Here is a 20,159-nt window from a genome sequence, read left to right as displayed (position 1 = left end):
TATACGTGATAGTTAACATTGTCTCTCTATACGTGATAGTTAGCATTGTTTCTCTACATGTGATAGTTAACATTGTCTCCCTATTTACGCCATTGTTAAATTTGTCTCTCTATACGTGATAGTTAACATTGGCTCTCTCTATACGTGATGGTTAACATTGTTTCTCTACACGTGATAGTTAACATTGTCTCTCTATACGTGATGGTTAACATTGTCTATATCTACGTGATAGTTGACATTGTCTATCTATACATGTGACAGTTAACGTTGTCTCTCTATCTACGTGACAGTTAACATTGTCTATCTATATACGTGATAGTTATTACTGTCTCTCTACACGTGATTGTTAACATTGTCTCTTTATACATCATAGTTTACATTGTCTCTATATACGTCATAGTTTACATGGTCTCTATATACGTCATAGTTTACATTGTCTCTATATGCGTCATAGTTTACATTGTCTCTATATGCGTCATAGTTTACATGGTTTCGTTATACTCATAGTTAATATTGTCTCTATATACGTCATAGTTTACACTGTCTCTATACACGTCATAGTTTACATTGTCTCTATATACGTCATAGTTTACATGGTTTCGTTATACTCATAGTTAATATTGTCTCTATATACGTCATAGTTTACATGTTCTCTTCTCTGTGTTATAGTTTACATTATCTCTTTATACGTCATAGTTAATATTGTCTCTTTATACGTGATGGTTCACGTGGTCTCTTTATACGTGATGGTTTACATGGTCTCTTTATACGTCATAGTTTACATGGTCTCTTTATGCGCGTTAGTTTACATGATCTCTTTTTACATCATAGTTTACATTATCTCTTTATACATCATAGTTTACATGGTCTGTTTATACGTCATAGTTTACATGGTCTCTTTATACGTCATAGTTTAGATGGTCTCTTTATACATCATAGTTTACATGGTCTCTTTATACGTGATGGTTTACTTGGTCTCTTTATACATGATGGTTTACATTGTCTCTTTATACGTCATAGTTTACATGGTCTCTTTATATGTGATGGTTTACATGGTCTCTTTATAAATCATAGTTTACATGGTCTCTTTATACGTGATGGTTTACTAGTTTCTTATTACGTGATGGTTTACATGGTCTCTTACTACGTGATGGTTTACATGGTCTCTTTATACGCGATGGTTTACATGGTCTCTTTATTACGTGATGGTTTATATGGTCTCTATATACGTGTTAGTTTACATGGTCTCTTTATACGTGATGGTTTACATGGTCTCTTTATACGTTATAGTTTACATGGTCTCTTTATACATCATAGTTTACATGGTCTCTTTATACGTGATGGTTTACATGGTCTCTTTATACGTGATGGTTTACATCGTCTCTTTATACATCCATTTACTCGCACGTGAAGACATGGAGCACTTACGGACTGTCTTGGTTGTGAAGACATGATGAAGACTTGATGAAGTCTTTATGAAGATGTGATGAACAGTCGTTCCGTCACTTAAATTGTGAATCGTCGACTGTGCTGAAAACAATTCCTCACTCACAGTAACTCTTGGACGGTGTAAACAGTAATGACTCACACAGTGACTCGTGTAAGATGTCAACAATAATCAATCCTTCACACAGTGACTCGTGGATGGCGTAAACAATAATCATTCCCTCTCACAGTAACTCGCGGTCAGTGTAAAACATAATCACTCACTCACACAGTGACTCGCAGACGGTGTAAACAATAATCACAATAAACTGTTTACTGTATTTACACCTTACACATCTGACGATTGAATCCAGTTCATTCTACAGTGTTGTTGTCCCCATCCTCCCGAGACAAGGGAGTTAACTGACTGTAAAAGTCCAGTTTTCTCCCTTGCCGAACTAGGCCGGAAATTCTGGGCTCGATCGTAGCGCCACCAGTGGCTATTACGAGTTATGTCCCTATCATGTTCCTCCTGATGACCAATCAAATTCCACCTCTCGTATCACTTGCTTCAAACAAAATCGCGGCGCCCAATCAAGACACTTCGCGAAGTGCATCAAATCACGAGAGCACCCAAATTTAAAACATGAAAAAATTTGGAACATCCTGCAAATCGACCGCACCCTGCACGGCAGTTTATGACTTGGATGTCGGTATCGTTACGCGATTTTGATTGGACTATGCATAGACTCATTCGTCCAGCCAAAATAACTCCATAATTCCAGACAAGTTCGGCAAGGGTGGAAACTGGACTTTTATAGTCACTTATCTCCCTTGCCTCGGGAAGATGTGCTGTCCTCGTTACGTCGACCTTTACCACAGAAAGATGACCCAACATACGGGCATCTGCAAAGCGTTTCTTAACGTGCATGGACACCCGTACACATGCACTGAAGATCATGCCACACTGAAACAAAATCACGACTCTCTTGTGTTCTAATATTTTATTTACATCTGAATGACTTACATACCCTGGTTTATTCAGACAACACCTTGCCGGGTGCAGCTGAGGTTTCGTAGTCTAAAAATAAATAAAATGACTGAATACAGTATTATGATAACCGAAATTAGCAATCACATTTATGCTAAAAAATCAACATGGTATATAGTAAAAAAATGATAACATTTCAAGAAATATATCTATTGTATGTAGTATTATGCTTGGTCTTATGCCCAGAATACATATTACAGTCTACACGTGTCATTACCTTCAGGGTGTACACGTGAATATCGTTAAAAGAAATATTAACAGCCTCAATAAGACTCAATAAGAAAGAAATGCTAAAATGCGAAAATAGATCTCTTTTTCAACAACAAATATTCGGTTTAGCTGTGACGAAAACTTCAGCCTAATCCAATGAGGGAGATAAGGGTCACGTGACCTGTTCTCGTTCGGAAGTGCTATCCCTCGGTAGTATTGTACAAATTCTCTATACACCAAGTCTTACATGTATATAGTATACGTCACATGACCAAATAGTACAGCCATTTGATCACCATAGCAACAGTAATAAACAACACAAACAGAGATGATTCTAAGACAGGACGTAATGCTGATGATGATGAACACATAGATAATATCATATCCGAACAAACATCAGGCATAACACTGCTTCCGTGAGTTCCAACTGGACAGAAGATGGGAAACGCTGACGACTAACTTGTCATCCCAGCGCATAGGCGACACTCAGAACAAATTAAATGTTTGCAAAAATGCATTTGTTTGATTCTAAATATGCATGTTATGTGGTAGAGATATCAATCATATCCAGAGCAAGAAAAAATTATCAAATAAATATTTCAAATTGATACTGAAACTTCAGTCTGTGTCCGTTGTCAGGCGATACGACTAACGGTAAGTACAATATTAACGTTGGATGAATATATGGTGCCATGACGTTACATTCAAATGATAAATGGGTCATAAATATAACCAAAATTATTTACAAGTACGGAACCATATAACAAGACAGATCGCACAGTTACCATTGGACATTGCTAGTGGCAGCTGAATTCACGGATCGAGACAACAATCCTTGCTAGTAATATGTACACTCAATTGACATAGAAAGCGCGTCACTACCTGTTTGTGTTCTCGTGAATGGTTTGCGCAAATGTATGTAGACCAGTCGCAATGTTTCGTTATTCACTCTATGTGTCTCATGGATCCGTGAACACTGTATTACAAGAGATTTCTACCTGAGAGAAACATAAACTAAATGCAATTATAACGTACGGCTAGAGACAAGCCAGATTAAACCGGTTTACCGGAATTAAGCCTGGATTAACCCTGTCCATGGTCTCCGGTAGGTATCTGCACGTGCTTCTGTCATGACGTAAACTGTTCACTGTATTTTGCTCTACAAATATATTACAAGGTAAATAAATATCTCGTACTTACTGATTACTGTCTTAACTATATACAAACAAACACTTCTCGCATTAATTTGAAATAAGTTGATAATATTCTACAGCGTGGCAGTAATGTTCCTAAATGCCAGGAACCCGGATGTGAAGGTCTCTATGTACAAATTCAGCTCAAATTTACGGTGACTTCACTTTGCAGTGTGGAAGAACTACCAAATCGAAATTAATCAGCACTAGTTGAGGAACTGTTACATAAATTACTTGTCAACAGTGACCATCGTCATCGTGAACTGTTGTTGTGTGGCATCTACTTGAGTGTCGTTGTTTCCAATATAACAGCGGATAATGGTGAAGAGCGTCTCCTGGCTGTGTGAATGCCACTTGTCACCTGCCCTTTAATCCTTACATCACCGTGATTGTCACATCACTGCCAAAGTTACCGTATATAGCTTCCTCGTAGAGAAAGTAGTTCTGTTACCATGGCAACTTTGGGTTCTCCGCAGCTCATAAGTAACACAAACACGCTGTGCCTCGTCTGAGAAATGCAAGTCCCCATCGACAGAACGTTATATCCATACATGTAATCCTTGCTCAGATGGTGGTCCTTTTGGAAGATGTACAATATCCTCATTTTCTGATTGGTAAATTCTCTCGCATGTTTTCTTCTCCGTCACCCGGGCAATATGGGCGGACGCACTTTCTGTGGGGAGATCATTCAGTAGAGTCAATGACGTCATCCTCACGTCCCGATGACGTCATTATTTGCACGTGTGGACATCTACTATCCGCTCACATGTTTTACAGCGCACATAACAACACCAGTAAAATTTACAATGGCAACGCTCAACAAGTTTTCGTTTGAATGTGTTGTAGCCGCGTCCGCAACACAGCAGGTTACAACCATCCATGCCTTCTGAGTTTCTGTTGCATTCCCGGCCAATGGTTCCGAAGGATCCCGTTTCAGGATCCGACTTACAATAGTCGGGCGACTCGTCCAAATATATCACGTCTTCCCTCGAGGGGCGGTTATACCGTTTATTTTTGCGCACTAATTTTGTTCCCCTTTTGTTGAACTTGACCTCTGTTGCACCATCGTATCTATCTTTGAGACGGTCCCCCACTTCTCTGAAAGACGGCAGCTGTTGCCAACAGGTCTTCAAGCTACAGGAGCCGGACACGCCATGGCACTTGCACGCCACCTTGGCGTAGTTGTACACAGACTAGAAAAGAAAGAAAATAATTAATACTTCACATTTGTTTGACAAAGGGGCCGTATAAAAACAACAAACGTCATTAAATGATCATTCATTAACATCAAATTTGTCTCCTAAAATGTTCAACTGTAACCGACGCAATATCACATTCCGTGTGAAGGGATATTGGAAGAGGGCGCGACATATACTAATAGTCTTTCTCCACACTTGACTTGAAACAAAGCAAGCGAATGATTTGACTGGATTGGGAGTAATAGTTTTTCTTGTATAAAGAAACTGTAGCCGAAATCTAATTTTGGAAATGAGCTCAGGGCTGCATCGCCATAACGGAAATAGACAAAAATGTGTTTTCGGAGTCTGTTGCAAAAAAACTGTTAAAATGGAATTCGCAGTGTATCGGGCGATCGTCAGGGTTCACCAGCCATCTGCGCTTAACACCGTCCTTGCCAAGTCTGTGATGAAGTGTTATAAAAAGATGCACACCCAATGATCAGTACTGCACAACAGTCAGCAGATCTGCACAACAGTCTGCAGTGGTCGAGGACCAGACGCAAACTTTCAGAATGCTCCATCTTCAGATAGACTTGCATTTGAACCGTTTAGACACACGTACTAACAGTGTTGTGTAACAGTATACGTTAAAGGACTTGAAAAATACTAAAGTAAACTTAATGTGATTAAATAACGTCTTTGTAAGAAAGATCCATCATTTGCGGAATTCCTTCCTGTTTTCTCCGGAAAATGCCCACCCTGTATCGTATATCATTCACCATTTGATCTTTATTGTAGGAACATTTCTGGCATACCACAGTAGCGCCCAGTCTGCCAATCATGAAGTCCTTGGATTAATCTTACATGACAAGCTGGCGGCACCGTCTTCTACACACTCCACGCGGATCACAGTAACCTACACCACCTACAGTTACCTGCACAATATACAGTTACCTACACCACCTACAGATACCTACAGTTATCTACACCACCTACAGTTACCTACAGTTATCTACACCACCTACAGTTACCTGCACAATCTACAGTTACCTACACGGTCTACAGTTACCTGCACAATCTACAGTTACCTGCACAGTCTACAGTTACCTGCACAATCTACAGTTACCTGCACAATCTACAGTTACCTGCACAATCTACAGTTACCTGCACAATCTACAGTTACCTATACAGTCTACAGTTACCTGCACAATCTACAGTTACCTGCACAATCTACAGTTACCTGCACAATCTACAGTTACCTGCACAATCTACAGTTCCCTGCACAATCTACAGTTACCTGCACAATCTACAGTTACCTTCACAATCTACAGTTACCTGCACAATATACAGTTCCCTGCACAATCTACAGTTACCTGCACAATCTACAGTTACCTACACAGTCTACAGTTACCTGCACAATCTACAGTTACCTGCACGGTCTACAGTTACCTGCACAGTCTACAGTTACCTGCACAATCTACAGTTACCTGCACGGTCTACAGTTACCTACACAGTCTACAGTTACCTGCACAGTCTACAGTTACCTGCACAATCTACAGTTACCTGCACAATCTACATTTACCTGCACGGTCTATAGTTACCTGCACAATCTACAGTTACCTGCACAATCTACAGTTACCTGCACAGTCTACAGTTACCTGCACAATCTACAGTTACCTGCACAATCTACAGTTACCTGCACAATCTACAGTTACCTGCACGGTGTACAGTTACCTACACAGTCTACAGTTACCTGCACAGTCTACAGTAACCTGCACGGTCTACAGTTACCTGCACAATCTACAGTTACCTGCACAATCTACAGTTACCTGCACGGTCTATAGTTACCTGCACAATTTACAGTTACCTGCACAATCTACAGTTACCTGCACAATCTACAGTTACCTTCACAATCTACAGTTACCTGCACAGTCTACAGTTACCTGCACAGTCTACAGTTACCTGCATAATCTACAGTTACCTGCACAGTCTACAGTTACCTGCATAATATACAGTTACTTACAATCTACAAATCTTCATTAACCGCTACACATTTCTGCTAAATGAATCTCAAGTTAGTACCCCATGAAACTGTAGTACAAAAAGAATTATAAAATCTAACGCTTTCTATCAAAATAAACCATAAGCCCAAAGATGAAGCAAATTGAAATTGTTCAAATTCTTAACGGCGGTAGTTCGATCGTAAAAACATCTAACGGAACCCTTTTTCACCCCGAAACGCTGATAACATGAATGATAAACGTCCCGGAGTAATTTCCCTTTCTTTTAGCAACTCTGGTCCTATCAGATAACGACTAAACCCAAGTAAACGAGACTCAGTTGGTACGTACGTTTGCGTTTTATGACCAACCGCTTAACGGCGTACAATAAAGCTGACGTGAAACCCTAGCACATCTTGATAATGACTAAGAGTGCATATGGGTAGATATTAATGAGTGTACATAGACTGAAATTACTCTAAGCAACGTTATCGCTTCTATAAAATTTGAACTACCAGGAAAAGGTCGTGAGGGTGAATTATAATGCATGTTTTCATCTCTCAAGTGCTATTCACGACCAAAAATATAAGACCGACTGATTGACTTCCCGCCTTTTGATATATCGCTGAACGTTAGCAGAGAAAAGGCATGTCTTTGTGCGCAAGGCTCAACTGCCGTAAACCTTTACGATATCCGCAATTGAATGTCGTACCACCTATTCAAAATCCGGGGTCAAATAGGTAGATGTATTGCCAAAAGAATGAATAAGGTCTCACATATATGGCTTGTTTAGTTGATTATGGGTCATGAAGGTTCAATGTTTCCTTTCCACGATGACGGCGCCAGACCGGCGTACGGCAATACGCTCATTGAGAATGGGAAAGGAAGTATTCGGGTATTTCTCCTCTTATTAATGGACTAATATATATAAAGATTTTCATATCAAAATGATTGATAGTTGAACTCGGACTTGAGTCCTTATCAAACGTTCATTACAGTTGTATGGATAAAAGGGTCTTCTCACTGCGTGTCAGCTGGGAGTGTATCCCTATCAAACGTTCATTACAGTTGTATGGATAAAAGGGTCTTCTCACTGTAGTGTCAGTGCTGACACGCCTTGACACATTGTTGGGTGTGACCAGGTTTATAATTATTTGCATCTTAACAAATACAGTGTCGGTTTTAGAGTGTTCAATTGACATGAGATCAAGTTAGTATTCCAGTGATGATTTGTCGAGAGAGAATTACACTCATATACAGAGCTTCAAGAGAGCAATATGTTCATCAATGATGAAGCTGTACCTACACACGACACAGTGATGAGTCCCATGATGACAGAGATAAGCGGCTTGACGACATTGAACTAACTACCCGTGAAGATCCGGGGTGGAATAGGTCTTCCGCAACCCATGCTTGCCGTGAAAGACGACTGTGATTGTCGTAAGAGGCGACTAACCAGCTCGGGTGGTCAAGTTCGCTGACTTGGTCGATGCATGTCATCGAATCCCAATTGCGTAGATCTGTGCTCATGATGTCATGGTCCAGACTCGATTATTTACAGATCGCCGGCATATAGCTCGAATATTGCCGCGATATCGAACTGTGACATCCATGCCACGTGACTTGTCAGCAAAGCTTTCAGAATGTGGCATCATGGTATACGGGAGACACAACAGCTGTCACGTGACCGTTATTATAAGTTATCTGTCATGCATTACATTTATGGGTTTGCACTAGGCTGCTCGCGGTGCAGTACTGAAGGCCTGACTCACGTCCTGGCGCCACAGCTGGATCACATTCAAACATCGACATACTATTTTGCCTCCCATTGAAGCGTAGATTACTCTGTCATCGAATAAAACACATCATAAGACCTTTTTTCGATTCGGCTATATCAAACCTGATACACCAAACTGCTCAATATACCCTACTGTTCGATACAACCGACTGTTCGATACATCCAACTGTACGATATATCCGATTGTTCGATACTTGAGACAGTTCGATATATCCGACTGTTCGACACACCAGTCTGTTCGATACACCAGACTGTTCGTAATACCCGGTCTGACTGCTGAATACCGGGTGTGTACACCTCCGTAGTGTTTTAGAAAGGTGCATTGAGACAGAATGAAGCCGCATCATATGTGTATTCTGTGGTATGACAACATACCCCAGACTCTGGGGTTTCGTCGCATTTTACGACTGGTAACTACACACAAAACATCAACATCTGATCAGTTGAGATGCCTGGGTGACGCAAACGGTTCTATTCTGCCTCAGCTGGCGCCAGAGAAGGAGGTTTCCCCTCCTAGTCACGTCCACATCACGCCGTGACAAGGGGCGGTAACTCTTTCACTTCCGTGCCATCACTACTGCGACTTGCTGAAACTGCAGTCCTGGGCCCCGTCCCTCAAAGCAGTCTTAGCGCTAACGTGATCGTAAGTCCCATACTTTAACATAGGCTTACGATCATTGTAGCGCTAAGATCGCTTTGAGGAACGAGGCCCTGATACTGATCTGAAAGCTCGCGTTCTGACACAGGGGCGGTAACACTGGACGCTCGACAGTCTGACACAGTAGCGGTAACTCTGGAAGCTCGAAAGTCTGATTCAGGGGCGGTAACTCTGGATTCTCGAAAGTCTGATTCAGGGGCGGTTACTCAGGATTCTCGATAGTCTGACACAGGGGCGGTAATACGTGAAGGCGGTGGAGAATATTCAATGGAAGATGTGAAGGCGGTAGGGAATTTTTTATGTAATATGTAATATGTTATGCAACCTGTGAAGGATAGAGAGACTATGTAATGTAACACGTGGAGGAGATAGAGACTATGTATTGTAACACGTGGAGGAGATAGAGACTATGTAATGTAACACGTGGAGGAGATAGAGACTATGTAATGTACCACGTGGAGGAGGTAGAGACTATGTAATGTACCACGTGGAGGAGATAGAGACTATGTAATGTAACACGGGGAGGAGATAGAGACTATGTAATGTAACACGTGGAGGAGATAGAGACTATGTAATGTAACACGTGGAGGAGATAGAGACTATGTAATGTAACACGGGGAGGAGATAGAGACTATGTAATGTAACACGGGGAGGAGATAGAGACTATACAATGTAACACGGGGAGGAGATAGAGACTATGTAATGTAACACGGGGAGGAGATAGAGACTATGTAATGTAACACGGGGAGGAGATAGAGACTATGTAATGTAACACGTGGAGGAGATAGAGACTATGTAATGTAACACTTGGAGGAGATAGAGACTATGTAATGTAACACGTGGAGGAGATAGAGACTATGTAATGTAACACTTGGAGGAGATAGAGACTATGTAATGTAACACTTGGAGGAGATAGAGACTATGTAATGTAACACATGGAGGAGATAGAGACTATGTAATGTAACACGTGGAGGAGATAGAGACTATGTAATGTAACACTTGGAGGAGATAGAGACTATGTAATGTAACACGGGGAGGAGATAGAGACTATGTAATGTAACACGGGGAGGAGATAGAGACTATGTAATGTAACACGTGGAGGAGATAGAGACTATGTAATGTAACATGGGGAGGAGATAGAGACTATGTAATGTAACACTTGGAGGAGATAGAGACTATGTAATGTAACACGGGGAGGAGATAGAGACTATGTAATGTAACACGTGGAGGAGATAGAGACTATGTAAAGTAACACGTGGAGGAGATAGAGACTATGTAATGTAACACTTGGAGGAGATAAAGACTATGTAATGTAACACGGGGAGGAGATAGAGACTATGTAATGTAACACGCGGAGAAGATAGAGACAATGTAATGTAACACGTGGAGGAGATAGAGACTATGTAATGTAACACGGGGAGGAGATAGAGACTATGTAATGTAACACGAGGAGGAGATAGAGACTATGTAATGTAACACGTGGAGGAGACAGAGACTATGTAATGTAACACGTGGAGGAGATAGAGACTATGTAATGTAACACGTGGAGGAGATAGAGACTATGTAATGTAACACGTGGAGGAGATAGAGACTATGTAATGTAACACGTGGAAGAGGTAGAGACTATGTAATGTAACACGCGGAGAAGATAGAGACTATGTAATGTACCACGTGGAGGAGATAGAGACTATGTAATGTAACACGGGGAGGAGATAGAGACTATGTAATGTAACAAGTGGAGGAGATAGAGACTATGTAATGTAACACGTGGAGGAGATAGAGACCATGTAATGTAACACGTGGAGGAGACAGAGACTATGTAATGTAACACGTGGAGGAGATAGAGACCATGTAATGTACCACGTGGAGGAGATAGAGACTATGAAATGTAACATGTGGAGGAGATAGAGACTATGTAATGTAACACGTGGAGGAGATAGAGACCATGTAATGTAACACGTGGAGGAGACAGAGACTATGTAATGTAACACGTGGAGGAGATAGAGACCATGTAATGTACCACGTGGAGGAGATAGAGACTATGTAATGTAACACGTGGAGGGGATAGAGACTATGTAATGTAACACGTGGAGGAGATAGAGACCATGTAATGTAACACGTGGAGGAGACAGAGACTATGTAATGTAACACGGAGGAGGTGGAAGGTGTCAACTGAGAACATGATCAGTTACCTCAGGTCAATGCTATTCATTATGTCTGTGACAGTTCTGTCAAAAACATTTCACTTTCACAGACTCAAAAGCTGCGAATTTGTCATAATTCATTCACACAATTACATGTTATTGCCTTGAACGTTCGGTTCAGCTGATAGGCCTCGTAATTTATAGACCGTACATGACATCTTCCGCGGGCTGATTGACATTTCCTTAGGACAGGGCTGGATGACGTGTGACATAGTACAGCCCTTGTGTGAGAGACGGTGTGATGGGGACGTTTGACATAGTATAGCCCTTGTGTGAGAGACGGTGTGATGGGTAGGTGTGACATAGTATAGCCCTTGTGTGAGAGACGGTGTGATGGGTAGGTGTGACATAGTACAGCCCTTGTGTGAGAGGCGGGGTGATGGGAGTGTGTGACACAGTATAGCCCTTGTGTGAGAGACGGTGTGATGGGGACGTGTGACATAGTATAGCCCTTGTGTTAGAGACGGTGTGATGGGGAGGTGTGACACAGTATAGCCCTTGTGTGAGAGATGGTGTGATGGGGAGGTGTGACACAGTATAGTCCTTGTGTGAGAGATGGTGTGATGGGGAGGTGTGACACAGTACAGCCCTTGTGTGAGAGATGGTGTGATGGGGACGTGTGACATAGTATAGCCCTTGTGTGAGAGACGGTGTGATGGGGATGTGTGACATAGTATAGCCCTTGTGTGAGAGACGGTGTGATGGGGAGGTGTGACACAGTATAGTCCTTGTGTGAGAGACGGTGTGATGGGAACGTGTGACACAGTATAGCCCTTGTGTGAGAGACGGTGTGATGGGGAGGTGTGACACAGTATAGTCCTTGTGTGAGAGACGGTGTGATGGGGACGTGTGACACAGTATAGCCCTTGTGTGAGAGACGGTGTGATGGGGAGGTGTGACATAGTACAGCCCTTGTGTGAGAGATGGTGTGATGGGGACGTGTGACACAGTATAGTCCTTGTGTGAGAGACGGTGTGATGGGGACGTGTGACACAGTACAGCCCTTGTGTGAGAGACGGTGTGATGGGGACGTGTGACACAGTATAGTCCTTGTGTGAGAGACGGTGTGATGGGGACGTGTGACACAGTATAGCCCTTGTGTGAGAGACGGTGTGATGGGGAGGTGTGACATAGTACAGCCCTTGTGTGAGAGACGGTGTGATGGGGACGTGTGACACAGTATAGTCCTTGTGTGAGAGACGGTGTGATGGGGAGGTGTGACACAGTACAGCCCTTGTGTGAGAGACGGTGTGATGGGGAGGTGTGACACAGTACAGCCCTTGTGTGAGAGACGGTGTGATGGGGAGGTGTGACATAGTATAGTCCTTGTGTGAGAGACGGGGTGATGGGGAGGTGTGACACAGTATAGTCCTTGTGTGAGAGACGGTGTGATGGGGAGGTGTGACACAGTATAGTCCTTGTGTGAGAGACGGTGTGATGGGGAGGTGTGACATAGTATAGCCCTTGTGTGAGAGATGGTGTGATGGGGAGGTGTGACATAGTATAGCCCTTGTGTGAGAGATGGTGTGATGGGGACGTGTGACATAGTATAGTCCTTGTGTGAGAGATGGTGTGATGGGGAGGTGTGACATAGTGTAGTCCTTGTGTGAGAGACGGTGTGATGGGGAGGTGTGACACAGTATAGTCCTTGTGTGAGAGACGGTGTGATGGGGAGGTGTGACATAGTATAGTCCTTGTGTGAGAGACGGTGTGATGGGGAGGTGTGACATAGTATAGTCCTTGTGTGAGAGATGGTGTGATGGGGAGGTGTGACACAGTACAGCCCTTGTGTGAGAGACGGTGTGATGGGGACATGTGACACAGTACAGCCCTTGTGTGAGAGACGGTGTGATGTGGAGGTGTGACATAGTATAGTCCTTGTGTGAGAGACGGTGTGATGGGTAGGTGTGACACAGTATAGTCCTTGTGTGAGAGACGGTGTGATGGGGAGGTGTGACATAGTATAGCCCTTGTGTGAGAGATGGTGTGATGGGGAGGTGTGACATAGTACAGCCCTTGTGTGAGAGATGGTGTGATGGGGACGTGTGACATAGTATAGTCCTTGTGTGAGAGACGGTGTGATGGGGACGTGTGACACAGTATAGCCCTTGTGTGAGAGATGGTGTGATGGGGACGTGTGACACAGTACAGCCCTTGTGTGAGAGACGGTGTGATTGGGAGCTGTGACACAGTATAGTCCTTGTGTGAGAGGCGGTGTGATGGGGACGTGTGACACAGTATAACCCTTGTGTGAAAGACGGTGTGATAGGGAGGTGTGACATAGTATAGCCCTTTTGTGAGAGATGGTGTGATGGGGACGTGTGACACAGTACAGCCCTTGTGTGAGAGACGGTGTGATGGGGAGGTGTGACATAGTATAGTCCTTGTGTGAGAGGCGGTGTGAAGGGGAGGTGTGAGATAGTACAGCCCTTGTGTGAGAGACGGTTTGATGGGGAGGTGTGACATAGTATAGCCCTTGTGTGAGAGACGGTGTGATGGGGAGGTGTGACACAGTATAGTCCTTGTGTGAGAGACGCTCTGATGGGGAGGTGTGACATAGTATAGCCCTTGTGTGAGAGATGGTGTGATGGGGAGGTGTGACATAGTATAGTCCTTGTGTGAGAGGCGGTGTGAAGGGGAGGTGTGAGATAGTACAGCCCTTGTGTGAGAGACGGTGTGATGGGGAGGTGTGACATAGTATAGCCCTTGTGTGAGAGACGGTGTGATGGGGAGGTGTGACACAGTATAGTCCTTGTGTGAGAGACGCTCTGATGGGGAGGTGTGACATAGTATAGCCCTTGTGTGAGAGATGGTGTGATGGGGAGGTGTGACATAGTATAGCCCTTGTGTGAGAGACAGAGACGGTTTTCTGGGAGTATATGTTACCGGACATGTGACGATATGTCGATTGTCAGCCCCCCCCCCCCCCCCCAAACGGAAGATGAAAACCTACCTCCATCCATCTGCGACATTATAGCTGGTGTACAACATGCACTTACACATACATCTGCAACATTATAGCTGGTGTACAACATGCAATTACACATACACCTGCGACATCTTGAACTTGACTCCTTCGCGCAACTCTGTGACACGTTATCTAACCTTTTAGAAAATGATACCCTGCGTGAACAATTAAGACGTGTTTGACATCCACCTCAGTTCCTTATCAACTCGGCACACGTTGTGAAAATACTGTTGCTTCCCAAAGAGGGCAAACACGATCAGCGAATCATCAACACCACGGAAAGACTTTACACATTCTTTGGCATTATACAGCCTGCGAATTGAGTGTCTCATACGCTGGGGTAGATGTTGCATACAGGGCACATAAGTCTACTGGGGATGGGGTCTGTTCGGACGGTGTGTGTCCCCACTCTGGGGTGGGAGTGACCCTGCAGGAATGGGAGTGGCTTAACGCATGGCAGTCAGGGTAAAACTCTGTTCTGTGTAACCGATCATTCACTCCGCCCGACCTCGTCGTATGCCACAGGGAGGTATTGGGCAACATGTGATTATTCGACATGGACAGTACTACGTAACGATATGTGATTTTCCGGAGTGCATGGTACCGCACAATGTACCGACCTCTGATTACAGACACACACACGCCAGAAGGGCCTACCACCCTTTACTTCCAGATTTGTACTTCACTTGATTCGCACCCCAGTTTTTTTTGTCACTCTTTCTTTCTTTCAAATTCTCTTAACAGCATTTTACACTGGAGCTCCAAACTTCTCTCCTTGTATTCTTGAGTGAAATGAAGTTTAAATCCCTGTCACTGCGCCGTCTATAGATCGCTGCGGCAGGGACCGGCAACATTGTGCCTACCCGAAAGGCCTTTTCAGCTGTGGAGTGTTTGCCGCACTGTATTAAGCAGTCTGGGCATTGTGAGGCGAATAAAGAAGCCCACCGCAGCCTCTTGCTACAGCCAGCCTCCTAACGTGCCCGCGACTTCAACAGAAAGCCTATTGAGCCGCTAGTCAATGCCCTAAACTAAATAGAGTTGGGGCAATTCATTGGGGTGGAATGGTTCAAAATGAAACTAAGCGACTCCTGTCCTGTGGCGTTCAAAAGTCTTATTGCTTGCGGTGGGTGAGGGTGACTTTAGGACTCTTTTTATAAAATATAGAGGTGTCAGTCTGTCATTCATTGGCAAGGTTTTCTCTCGGAATCTGGGTTTTCCTATGTGACTAAGGAGGTAGAAGTGCCTTCACTCTATCCTTAAGGAGTTGGCGTTTAGCGTTGTATGGCTACGAGACATTTGAATGAAGGAAATGACTTTTCAATCTAGTTTTTGTTGCCCGCTCACACTTTGACAGTATTGTTGACAGGGTGTTCGACAGTTGAGATGCGTCATTGTGATCATTTCTTGACCATAAACATAGAATTGTTCAGCGTTACATAACCTAGAAGTCCCAGACCGAGCACGCGGCAACCCCACCAACATATAACTGTTTAGGTTTAGGCCAACTGTTTCATTACCAACATATAACTGTTTAGGTTTAGGCCAATTGTTTCACTACCAACATATAACTATTTAGGTTTAGGCCAACTGTTTCACTACCAAAATATAACTGTTTAGTTGAAGCCTAACACAAAGAATGTCAATTGTTTCACTACCAACATATAACTGTTTAGTTGAGGCCTAACACAAAGAATGTCAATTGTGACGCCCAAAACAAAGGATACCAGATGGTTCATTACCAACATATAACTGTTAAGTTGACGCCTAAAACACAGAGGATGCTCCTTGTTTCATTACCAACATATAGCTGTAAAGTTGACGCCTAAAACACAAAGGATGTCAACTGTTTCATTACCAACATATAACTGTATAGTTGACGCCTAAAACACAAAGGATGTCAATTGTTTCATAACCAACATATAACTGTTAAGTTGACGCCTAAAACACAAAGGATGTCAATTGTTTCATTACCAACATATAACTGTTAAGTTGACGCCTAAAACACAAAGGATGTCAATGGTTTCATTACCAACATATAACTGTTTAGTTGACGCCTAAAACACAAAGGATGTCAATTGTTTCATTACCAACATATAACTGTTTAGTTGAAGCCTAACACAAAGGATGTCAATTGTTTCATTACCAACATATAACTGTTTAGTTGACGCCTTAAGCACAAAGGATGTCAATGGTTGCATTACGAACATATAACTGTTAAGTTCAAGCCTCAAACACAAAGGATGTCAATTGTTTCATTACCAACATATAACTGTTAAGTTGAAGCCTTAAACACAAAGGTTGTCAATTGTTTCATTACCAACATATAACTGTTAAGTTGACGCCTAAAACACAGAGGATGTCAATTGTTTCATTACCAACATATAACTGTTAAGTTGACGCCTAAAACACAAAGGGTGTCAATGGTTTCATTACCAACATATAACTGTTTAGTTGACGCCTAAAACACAAAGGATGTCAATTGTTTCATTACCAACATATAACTGTTTAGTTGAAGCCTAACACAAAGGGTGTCAATTGTTTCATTACCAACATATAACTGTTAAGTTGACGCCTAAAACACAAAGGATGTCAATTGTTTCATTACCAACATATAACTGTTTAGTTGACGCCTTAAGCACAGAGGATGTCAATTGTTTCATTACCAACATAAAAGTGTTAAGTTGACGCCTAAAACACAGAGGATGTCAATTGTTTCATTACCAACATATAACTGTTTAGTTGACGCCTTAAGCACAGAGGATGTCAATTGTTTCATTACCAACATAAAAGTGTTAAGTTGACGCCTAAAACACAGAGGATGTCAATTGTTTCATTACCAACATAAAAGTGTTAAGTTGACGCCTAAAACACAGAGGTTGTCAATTGTTTCATTACCAACATATAAGTGTTTAGTTGAAGCCTTAAACGCAGAGGATGTCAATTGTTTCATAACCAACATATAATCAACGCGATGGATCTGGGAGAAATCACACGACGCGTTTTTCAATCCATTTTAAAACTCGTGGAATGGGAAAATGCTCATAAGTTCTGGGACACAGTATGACAGCTGTGTAACGGGACAACGTTCATCTGCCTTAATAGCCAGCAGCATGGCCAACATGCATTGTACGGTAGACATGCGGGGCCATCTCCATCAGCGACTCTGAATAACGCCGGCCCGTGTTTTGTTTGTGTAGATGTCCCACTCATATCATATACTACTCTCGAACCAAATCAGTTTCAATACTTTTGGGACTTTTATCGTCCCATCACATGCATTTAGGTCTTTCAAACGTGTGAACATTCAACCTTGACGAGCTAATGTTCGGCCATAGTGAGATCTCCCAAATGGGTGGTCAGCGATGGACCTGATAAGTACAGATACTGATTCGTGGACGTACGCCTGGTCAGTGCAATAGATCAAACACTGCGGCGTAATAACAATAGTCAGAAGTGGCTGCCCCAGTATAAATATGTCCAGATTGGTTTGTAAAAAGGGTCAACATTTTGAGCATTGTCCGGAGATGCCAATCCGGCTATTGCTGACCCCAAGATAACATCAAGTATGGCAAAAGCAGTCTGTTCGCCCCTCACTGTTCGCGGATCATCGACAGTTGGTCCCATATCGTAAATACTTTACCATTATCAAAGGAGGCGTAATGAGATAATTTCATCCTCGGCCTCTGATGGCGTTTAAGAGATATCCGCGGTTTGTTTTAAATGTCAGTTGGAGCTGACACGTGTGGACCATTGGTTCTCGGCATCATCCCAAATACTAAAATCAAAACAGACTGTAGGGCGTCTCTGTGTGCGCTGTACCCGCTGTCCCCTGTGTGAGGCGTCTCTGTGTGCGGTGTACCCGCTGTACCCTGTGTGAGGCGTCACTTTGTGCGCTGTGCCCGCTGTACCCTGTGTGAGGCGTCACTTTGTGCGCTGTGCCCGCTGTACCCTGTGTGAGGCGTCACTTTGTGCGCTGTACCCGCTGTACCCTGTGTGAGGCGTCACTTTGTTCGCTGTGCCCGCTGTACCCTGTGTGAGGCGTCACTTTGTGCGCTGTACCCGCTGTACCCTGTGTGAGGCGTCACTTTGTGCGCTGTACCCACTGTAACAGGCTGTGGGGCGTCACTGTGTAGGATGCACCTGTTGTAACAGGCTGTTGGGCGTCACTTTGTGCGCTGTACCCGCCGTAACAGGCTGTGGGGCGTCACTGTGTACGATACACCCGTTTTTACAGTCTGTGGGGCGTCACTTTGTGCGCTGTACCCGTTGTAACAGGCTGTGGGGCGTCACTCTGTGCGCTGTACCCGTTGTAACAGGCTGTGGGGCGTCACTCTGTGCGATGTACCCGTTGTAACAGGCTGTGGGGCGTCACACTGTGCGCTGTACCCGTTGTAACAGGCTGTGGGGCGTCACTCTGTGCGATGTACCCGTTGTAACAGGCTGTGGGGCGTCACTCTGTGCGCTGTACCCGTTGTAACAGGCTGTGGGGCGTCACTCTGTGCGATGTACCCGTTGTAAGAGGCTGTGGGGCGTCACTCTGTGCGATGTACCCGCTGTAACAGGCTGTGGGGCGTCACTCTGTGCGCTGTACCCGTTGTAACAGGCTGTGGGGCGTCACTCTGTGCGCTGTACCCGTTGTAACAGGCTGTGGGGCGTCACTCTGTGCGATGTACCCGTTGTAAGAGGCTGTGGGGCGTCACTCTGTGCGATGTACCCGCTGTACCCTGTGTGAGGCGTCACTTTGTTCGCTGTGCCCGCTGTACCCTGTGTGAGGCGTCACTTTGTGCGCTGTACCCGCTGTACCCTGTGTGAGGCGTCACTTTGTGCGCTGTACCCACTGTAACAGGCTGTGGGGCGTCACTGTGTAGGATGCACCTGTTGTAACAGGCTGTTGGGCGTCACTTTGTGCGCTGTACCCGCCGTAACAGGCTGTGGGGCGTCACTGTGTACGATACACCCGTTTTTACAGTCTGTGGGGCGTCACTTTGTGCGCTGTACCCGTTGTAACAGGCTGTGGGGCGTCACTCTGTGCGATGTACCCGTTGTAAGAGGCTGTGGGGCGTCACACTGTGCGCTGTACCCGTTGTAACAGGCTGTGGGGCGTCACTCTGTGCGATGTACCCGTTGTAACAGGCTGTGGGGCGTCACTCTGTGCGCTGTACCCGTTGTAACAGGCTGTGGGGCGTCACTCTGTGCGATGTACCCGTTGTAAGAGGCTGTGGGGCGTCACTCTGTGCGCTGTACCCGCTGTAACAGGCTGTGGGGCGTCACTCTGTGCGATGTACCCGCTGTAACAGGCTGTGGGGCGTCACTCTGTGCGCTGTACCCGTTGTAACAGGCTGTGGGGCGTCACTCTGTGCGCTGTACCCGTTGTAACAGGCTGTGGGGCGTCACTCTGTGCGCTGTACCCGTTGTAACAGGCTGTGGGGCGTCACTCTGTGCGATGTACCCGTTGTAACAGGCTGTGGGGCGTC

The 20,159-nt window shown here is 44.2% G+C and overlaps 1 protein-coding gene across 2 annotated transcripts in view; it reads right to left on the bottom strand.

The window, feature by feature from the left end:
* Positions 1-2,414: 2,414 nt before the first annotated feature.
* The window catches only part of LOC124118959 (protein Wnt-5a-like), a 236,103-nt gene continuing 218,358 nt past the window's right edge, over positions 2,415-20,159 (bottom strand). For both annotated transcript variants that reach the window (XM_046481297.2, XM_046481296.2), the window contains one exon: positions 2,415-5,072. In XM_046481297.2, the coding sequence (XP_046337253.1) occupies positions 4,611-5,072 (462 nt within the window). In that variant the 3' untranslated portion in view covers positions 2,415-4,610. The remainder of the gene's footprint in view (positions 5,073-20,159) is intronic.

This window comes from Haliotis rufescens, unplaced genomic scaffold (genome assembly GCF_023055435.1).
Source record: "Haliotis rufescens isolate VD_foot unplaced genomic scaffold, xgHalRufe1.0.p SCAF_16, whole genome shotgun sequence".
NCBI lineage: Eukaryota > Metazoa > Mollusca > Gastropoda > Lepetellida > Haliotidae > Haliotis > Haliotis rufescens.
The sequence above is the reverse complement of the archived record's forward strand: the minus strand, read 5'-3'. Positions and strand labels throughout refer to the sequence as shown.